Here is an 8,893-nt window from a genome sequence, read left to right as displayed (position 1 = left end):
TTTTTAATACACTGCATTGATGAGTTAGCAAGTTAGCAACTTAAGAAAGTTAGCAATTGATTGCACCCCTATTTCCTTCGTCTCACAATAGGAGTTACTCTTATTGTGGACACGGATTTTAAGAAATGTAAAGAATAGTGGATTGAAAAAGTTAGTTGAATAATATATTAGATTCAATTTTTTTTATATTGGTTTCATAATAAAATGTGAGTGAAGAGAGTTTGTGGAATATGTGACCTACTTACCATTTATAATAGAAATGAAAAAATGAAGTGTGACTCTTATTATGAGATGAAAAAAAAAAATTGTGACTCTTACTAGTACTACTTTGCAATATTTTACAATGACTACTACAATAATACCTAGTCTTTGATCGAAAGTAGATTTGCACTAGCTTTCATAGTTCCAGGGAATTTCTTGAAATTTGAAACCGAAAGAGTGAATTTTCGAAAACAAGTAAGTACTTATGAATGATGAGATGATATGAATAATTTAGGTTAATCACTATTTATTTTGATAAATAATTCATTTATTGCATAAGAAATTAGTACATGGAAACGAGTGAGGAGCTCTTGGGCCGATTTTGTCGTTCACACTCACAAAACAAGCGTTAGAATGCCCGAAAAAGATGATCGGAGACGGAGATCATAGAGGGGGGGAAGTTGGGACCTGCCTCCAAATTTGGGACCTGCCTCCAAATATGGGACCATCAACAGCCTCCAAAAATCCCAGCCTCTAAAATTTGGGACCATAAAATACCCCAAAATTGAGAGAGTCCACTCCGTAGGTGGTTATCTACAAAATAACGAGTGAGAGAGAGAGAGAGTTCTGGATCGGCTAGTGAAATTGAGCCTTCTTCCCAAAGGAATCATCCATCACACCAGGTAATTCTTCTATTCTTTGTACCATGCTTTCTTTCCATGTAGCAAGACCTTTTTAGCTAACAAATAGGAGTGGCGAATATTCACCAATTCTCTTATTTCACCACCATTAACCCACATGCAAGCAGTAAAAAAAGAATCCAACTCTCTCTTCAGTATAAACTTAATAGTACCAGATCGATTCTTAAGTGTAGTTCCGGTTCCGAATCAGACCTCAAAAATATGCTTAAGTTGTGTAGAAGAAAAGAAATGAGCGACTAAGAGAAAAATTAATTTTAATTTCGGTCGACAGTCAAACAATAGTATTTTTTCATATACAATGAAATACTCACTCCGTCATCCCATAATATGACTCACATATGGTGTGAGCACGAATTTTAAGAAATGTGAAGAATAGTAGGTCGGAAAAGTCACTAGAATATGAGATCCACTTTTTTTATATTGGTTTATAATAGAATGTGAGTGAAGTAGGTTAGTGGAATGTGAGACCTACTTACCATTTATAGTAAAAGTGAAATGTGACTCTTATTGTGAAACCGACCGAAATTGACAAAATGTGACTCTTATTGTGGAACGAAGGAAGTAACATTCTTTAACCCAAAATATATATATCGTGGCAAAATGAGGGTATTGAAAGTGTATATTATACTAGGGCTTGCCAACTTTCTATACGACGTGAACCCACATTAGTGTCAAGTTTTATCATATTGATGACTTTATTACGATAGTATTTCTTATTATCACAATAACCATTACAATTTCCTGAGTTGTACTTACAAAGTACTAACAATAATGCATGAAGTACTAGGAACCGACAAGAATGAAATAACCCGGATATATATAGTTGACCATGATTTGCTATACTTTTTCTTTGTTGTCTCGCTCTACAAAGACAAGCCAACACGATATTACTAGCTATATGCTAACCAATATTAAAAAGGGACGTATCTTTCCCTTGAATATAAAAATAAGAGAAAAGCCTGACCAGTAATACTTGGAAGTTGGATTCGAGGGAGAGGTGTGTAGTGAGAAAGGAAAAGGAGATAGGGTTTTGAGAAAAGCAATAGCGTAATTATAGCCAATCATGAATATTTATTAGAGTACAATAAAAGGTTTATTTCTCAATAGGTTCTTAAAAGACCCTATTGATAGAAAAACCTATATATCGGACTCGGTTCGACCAGTACGACCAGGCATATAACATACGCCCTATATCCTAGATGCATAACAAGAAATAAAGGTACGTAGTTAAAACCTTACAATAGTATTATCATATGAAATGTAGTAGAGTTTTATGGGCGGGCAGTGGGGTCGGTCGTTCCTCCAACCGTTTCATCGGGAAACGGTATAAGCTTCACAAGCCAAGCAATAGGCCATGAAAGTGCCCCAATTCCCACACAAATCCCCCACTCTTCTAAACTCAGCCTCTCTGTATCGGCAAACTTATTCAACAACTCCACCATCAAAGCTTGAAGAACCAGTGTCACTCCAACAATCCCCACAAACAACTTGTTCTTATGCAACCCTTCAAACACATTCCTCTTCTCAAGCTTCCTTGCATTGAATACATTAAACACCTGGCACAACACAAACGTATTAAAGATCATGGTATTTTTCACCCCCTCACTAACCCCAAGCAGACCCTCTCCTCTAAACTGCAGCACCAACAACACCACAATCTGGTACACAGCCTGAGCCATCAGATTCCTCCACATCACTTTACTGATCAACGGCTCATGTCGCCCCACGGGCCGTCTCTCCATTAGCTGATCCCTTGTCAGCTTCTCCGTGGCAAGAGCCAGCCCCCCGAGGCCGAGGGTATTCATGATCAGATTCACCCACAACAGCTGCACCACCGCCAGAGGCATCTTCCCAGACGAGACCGCCACCACACTTTCGATGGTCAGTGCTGCAATATCAGCTGTCAGTTTAAACTGAATGAACTTCTGTATGTTGTTGTAAACACACCTCTCCCATTTGAACACTGTCACCACAGATGTGAAGTTGTTGTCCATGATCACTATATCAGAGCTCTTCTTCGCCACCTCTGTGCTTTGGATCCCCATCGACAGGCCTATGTCGGCCTCTTTCAGCGCCTGTGCATCGTGTGTGCCGTGTCCTGTGACTGCCACAACAAGATCTCTCTTTTTCAAGCACTGCACCATTAGGAGCTTGTCCATTGGGGAGGATCTGGCCATCACACGGATGGCCTCGACTCTCTTCATCCGCTCCTCTTCTGCGTAGCTGCGGAACTCAACTCCTTCAACTACACATCCGTCTTGATCTTGGCCTGGACGGAGTATGCCACACTCTGTGGCTACAGCCTTGGCTGTGAACACGTTGTCGCCGGTGATCATCTTCACATCCACACCTGCATTCTGGCAATCTTCCACTTCCTGCTTCACATCAGGCCGGTATGGATCTTTTAGCCCAACTAAGCCTAGTAGAACCATGTTATCTTCTTGAATTTTCTTCACCTCATCGCACTCGGAATTAGAGAGCTGTTTATGTGCAAATGCAATGCACCTAAGGCTAGAAGCAGACATGCCTTGAATAATATGATTAAATTGCAATCTCTCTTCATCACTCATATCATTTTTGTTACCATCCAAATCATAGTAGTGTGAGCACATAGCAAGGATCACCTCCGCAGCTCCTTTCCAATGCACATGAAATTCATGATCTCTCTTCATCAAAACACCACTCCTCTTCATCTCCGATTTGAATGCCTCCACTTCAAGGATCTCACAACCACTCTTAACTTCTTCCATATCCATCCCCAGATCCGCCACAGCCCATGACAGGATCGCCTTCTCTGTCGGGCTACCAGAGAACTCGAGCCCTTCCCGGGACGTGTACACACCACCCGTCGTGTTGAGGCCGGCCCCCTCACGGAGCAGCTCCAATACACACCTTGCCATGTTAAGTCCACCTTCAAAGGAGTGCTTCCCTAACCAAAACTTTGTCACCTTCATTTTATTCATAGTTAGTGTACCTGTCTTGTGTGTACAGATGACAGTAGCATAACCCAAGGTTTCGCAAGCGGAGAGGTTCCTCACCATAGCCTGATCAGCCATCATCTTCTTCATAAAATAGGCATGAGTGAGTGTGAGAGTCTGTTTCAGATTCAAACCTTCAAGTGTAGCAACCACAGCAGTGGACACAGTTTCTTCAATAACTCCTCCGACAAAGTTGATCACATCATCTGGTTTAGTCCTTGGGCCATCAAACCCCCTCACCCCATTATCAGCTCCAGCTATGTATCGAATGAGCAACACGACATGAACCAGAAAAGCCACAGCTGTACCGAGCTTTTCTATGGTGATAGTGATCTTGCTGAGGCGGATCTGTAGCGGCGTCTCCTGGTCTGTATCCTGGTTCATCTTGCTCATCGTCTCCCCCCACATAGTGTTCATCCCGACACTCGTAACCACCATCTTTCCATAGCCGTCAGCCACCGTAGTGCCGGAGAGGAGAAAAGGGTTGGCATCCACAAGGCCAGTCTCCCCAGTCATGCTTGATTCATCCAGTCGCAGGCTGTGCCCGTCCAAGAAGAGGCCGTCTGCAGGGACTTGATCTCCGATCTTCAAGCATACAATGTCGCCGACGACGACCTCGTAGATTGAGACATCTTGCCTTCTTCCGTTTCTAACAACTTCTGCTGATATGTTGCTGCTTGGCTTGTCCAAAAGTCTGCACAGTTTGAAGTTACTGAAAGCAGAGAAGGCGATGGAGAGGATGACAACAATGAATGTGATGCCGTCTTTGTACCAGGCTAGAGAGAAAACCGCAAAGGCTAGTAGGAAGAGGATTTCCCGATCTTTGAAAGTTTTGAGTATGAAATGGAGGAAGGTCTTAGTGGGAGGAGATGGATAGGTGTTTGTGCCGAAGGCTTGTTTTCTGGCGGCGAGGTCTTCTTCGTCGCCGGTGATTCCGACGTTGGAGTCTGTTTTGAGCGATGCGGCGATGCCGCGAGCTCCGTCGAGTAGTGAGAGTTGGTGGAGGTTTTTGTCTTTGACGAGGTGGTTGAGGGTTGATGGACTGACGCCGGAGAATTTAGGTTGGTGGCCGGCTACACCAGCGCCGATGATTGGCGGTGATTTGCAGGGTGAGTTTGCCAGCTGCATGGTGATCAATTGAGAGGGTGTTGCTTTTGATTGAGTTCATAATATCAACCTACATTTATAGATATGACCATTCAATGTGGTATAGTGGCTAAATCTCTGACACGTCGATTTTATAAGTGTACTAAGTAATCCATTTATTTCCCAAAATAAAATTTTTTTTGCTTTAGGAGATGGACTTCATAATCTATTAATAATTAATTTTATCTTTTTTTTTCTTACTTTATCCTTTTTATTTTATTAATTTTCACAATTAAACTCGTGCTATTTTCAAATTTCTATTTATAGGAAATGAATGATGTATAATTTTATACAGTATATTTAATATAAAATAGAACTTTTGAATAAAAATACTCCCTCATTTCGGTAGAAATAAAACGTTTTCAAACCAAAAAGGAAAATAGGTCATCTTCAATGAGACGAAAGGAATATATTTTATAGGATAAATAAAAAAGAAAATATGATATCTATCTTGAGACTGCGAGTATTTGAACTCAAACACTTTACCACTATATCAACATTTATTTTCCCTTATTATGGATAGAGATTTAGAAACCAGTAATAAGGATTACTTCTTATGTTATTTTCAATTGGTATTTATATATTGATATTCTTAGGTCATTTACTACTTGTCTCTTGTACATTCTTACCGTCACTTTTAGATCTCATACTACTTTTTACTTTATATTTTAACTACTCCCTCCGTTTTTTTTATTGTTAAGTCATTTTTTCATTTTGGAAAGTTTCTTCATAGTTGAGTCATTTCCATATATGGTACTACCTCCGTCCTCCAAAATTTGCTACACTTTGACCCGACACGGGTTTTAAGAAATGTAATGGAAGGTGAGTTGAAAAAGTTGGTGGGATGTGAGTCCTACTTTTAAAGTATTAGTTATATAATAAAATGTGAGTAGGAATGAGTTAGTGGAATATGGGGTCTACTACCAAAAATGGTAAAAGTGAAGTGTATCAAATTTTCAGGGACGGACCAAAATAGTAAATTGTATCAAATTTTCAGGGACGGAGGTAGAACTTTTTTCTCTTTCATACTTTACTCCCTCTTACTTTATTCTCTCTACTTTATTCACTTTATACTTTATTCTCTCTACATTTTCATCTCTCTTACTTTTTTATCTATGAGATAGCATCTTCAATACTCTATTTCTCTTATTATTCATGGGTTCCATTATTTAATTTCTATTCATTTTATATTCTAATTTATTTATTATAAAACTTAATTATAAAATTTTAATTTAAAAAATTAAATTAATATATACGATTCATTAAAAATAAAATATCTATATGCAAATTAATTTTACAAAAAATTTAAAATAATGTTCAAATTAAATTTACATTAAATCATACTCCCTTTGTCCCACAAAAGTATGGAGGTTTGGGACAACATGGAAATTATAATGAATAGTTGTTAAGTAAGAGAGAAGGAAGAGTATTTTAAATAGTATTAGTTGATAGTGAGACCCACATTATAATTAATGCTTAAAGATGGACCCTAGTGGTATAAGTTGTAAATAAATTTTTATATATGGGTAATGAGTTAGGGAGAATTTTCTATAAATGGTAATGAGCTATCTATATGCAACAGATGGTAAATAAAAGTGCCCTATTTTTAAGGGACAGAGGTAGTAAATAAAACATTATTTAAATTAAACTCACATTAGTACAAAAATAAACATGCTAGTGGAGTACTGTATTAGATAAAAAAAAATCATAAATAAAAAATAAGAATCTAAAATGAGAAAAGATTATAAAAGTCAAATTAAAAACACAAAATTGAGTTTAGAGGGTTTGCACCCATAACCTCTATGAATTTGAAAGAAACATTTACGACTAGACTAAGTTTAGAGTAGTAAAAAAACTCTATTCAAGTATAAAACTAAATACCTCACATTGAAATCAAAAATAAATTTGGAGTTGAAAATTTATTTATAAAACAACCATTTGTCCCACATTGAAGTCACGATGAAAGTTGCAATAGTTATATATTATAAAATATAGTCTTTCACTAATTTACCCCCAGCTAGCCCCTTTTTGAGACGAGACGTCTGTAATTTTGGCTTGATGTAGGCTCGTCACAACGATACAACTCCAAGCCAACAAAGAGTTGCATGCGGGCCCAGTGGCGTATCCAGGGACCCAAAACTTTTACTAGTTAATACTAGTATTGAGGCATAATTCACTAAAATCGTAAGAGATCAGGTGGTAGAGCAACGACATTTTCACTTGGTAGGCTTGTGATCAAGTTCTTCCACTCTCAAGTTTTGGTTCATTTATCTTTTTATGTTCCATTTCTCTTTCTTTATCTTAATTTTAATTTTTTTTTATTCTCAATTTAAGACATGAGATCGAGTTCTTTTACTCTATTTGTGGTTTATGACTATTTTTCTTTCTTTATCTCGATTTATACACTTATTCCTTTATCACAATTTTAATTCATATTAATGAATAGTTTTTATTTTTTTTTTCTAAATTTGTACTCTTAATGTTTTGGCTAAATACTCCCTTCGGGACGTTTAAGAGTCACACATTCACTGGGCACGAGTTTTAAGAAATGTAACGAAAAGTTGGTTAAAAAAGTTAGTGGAATGTGGGACCAAACTTTTTATATCGTTTTATAATAAAATGTGAAATAAATGAGTTGGTGGAATGTGGGACCTACTTACTATTTATGGTAAAATGTGATTCTTATTGGGACGGGCCGAAATGGAACTGAATAATTTGTCAATTGTTATCTTTTGATATAAATATATTACTCCCTTTTGTTGGGAAAAGAAGAAATATTGATGAAGAGTTAAGTCCCAAGATTAGATAATTAATCATGCCTTGTTCCAATAATTGTCTTGTTCCAAGAATACATTTATTGTAGTATCTCAAGAGTCCCCAACATCCCTATAAATACATGGATGTTGGGTACTATTTCATTATCAAATACAATACATACAATACAATCAATAGCTTTCCAATACTCTCTTCTTCTCAAATATGCCGACTGATCCATTTAACATGGTATCAGAGCGGGTTAGGACTCAGATAAGGTATCATCATCGTCCTTGATACCTTTCTCGGCCCTTCCCGTTTCTTTCCTGTTCTTTTATTACCTTTGTTTTGAACCCACCATAAACCTGCGCAAGTTGCCAGGATGTCAGAAAACAACCAAATCTTAAATAACACCAACCCATCTATGCCGGAAGATTTTTTCCGGCAGTTTGCTGAATTTATGCGCAATGGTTTTGCTCATAATAACCCTCCAGAACCACCACAAAAACCTTACCGGATTGATAACCAACCCCTCCAGATCTCCACCAAACTGAATGGAGAAAATTACCCCTTATGGGCTGTTCTCATCAAGAAAGAAATCGTAGGTCGGGGGATGGCCTCTCACATTACCGGAGTTCCACCCCCTCCACCACAAACTGATCCAACATACCCACAATGGCAGCAGGCAGACCATTGTGTGTTCACATGGCTGGTGAACAGCCTTGAGCATCGGCTAGTTAGCCGAGTTTCCCAACAACCGACAGCCAAACATGTGTGGGATGCACTAGCCGTCACCTACACCAGTGGGGGCGACAAGATCCAGATGTACGACCTCCACCTGAAAGCGAGTAACCTGAGGCAGGGAAACAATTCATTAGAGGATATTTGGAGCACCCTTCAAGAAATCTGGATAGCAATAGACCAGAGGAGAACAAATCCGATGAAGTATCCCGAGGATGTCGAAATCCACGATCAATTAATACAAGAACAGAGAGTATTTCAACTCTTGACTGCAATCGACAACAAGTACGAAACGACAAAGAGGGAAATACTCAAATTGGATCCACTTCCCTCCGTTGAACAAGCCTACGGGATGATTCGACGAGATGAAAC

General features: G+C 38.4%; 1 protein-coding gene across 1 annotated transcript; it reads right to left on the bottom strand.

Moving 5' to 3' along the window:
• Window positions 1-2,173: 2,173 nt before the first annotated feature.
• LOC125185404 (putative calcium-transporting ATPase 13, plasma membrane-type) lies at window positions 2,174-5,008 on the bottom strand. The gene has a single exon (XM_048081930.1). It carries the CDS (start codon window positions 5,006-5,008, stop codon window positions 2,174-2,176), a length of 2,835 nt encoding a protein of 944 aa, XP_047937887.1.
• Window positions 5,009-8,893: the final 3,885 nt, after the last annotated feature.

Source organism: Salvia hispanica, chromosome 1, assembly GCF_023119035.1.
Source record: "Salvia hispanica cultivar TCC Black 2014 chromosome 1, UniMelb_Shisp_WGS_1.0, whole genome shotgun sequence".
Taxonomy (NCBI): domain Eukaryota; kingdom Viridiplantae; phylum Streptophyta; class Magnoliopsida; order Lamiales; family Lamiaceae; genus Salvia; species Salvia hispanica.
This window is presented reverse-complemented; position numbering and strand designations above follow the sequence as displayed.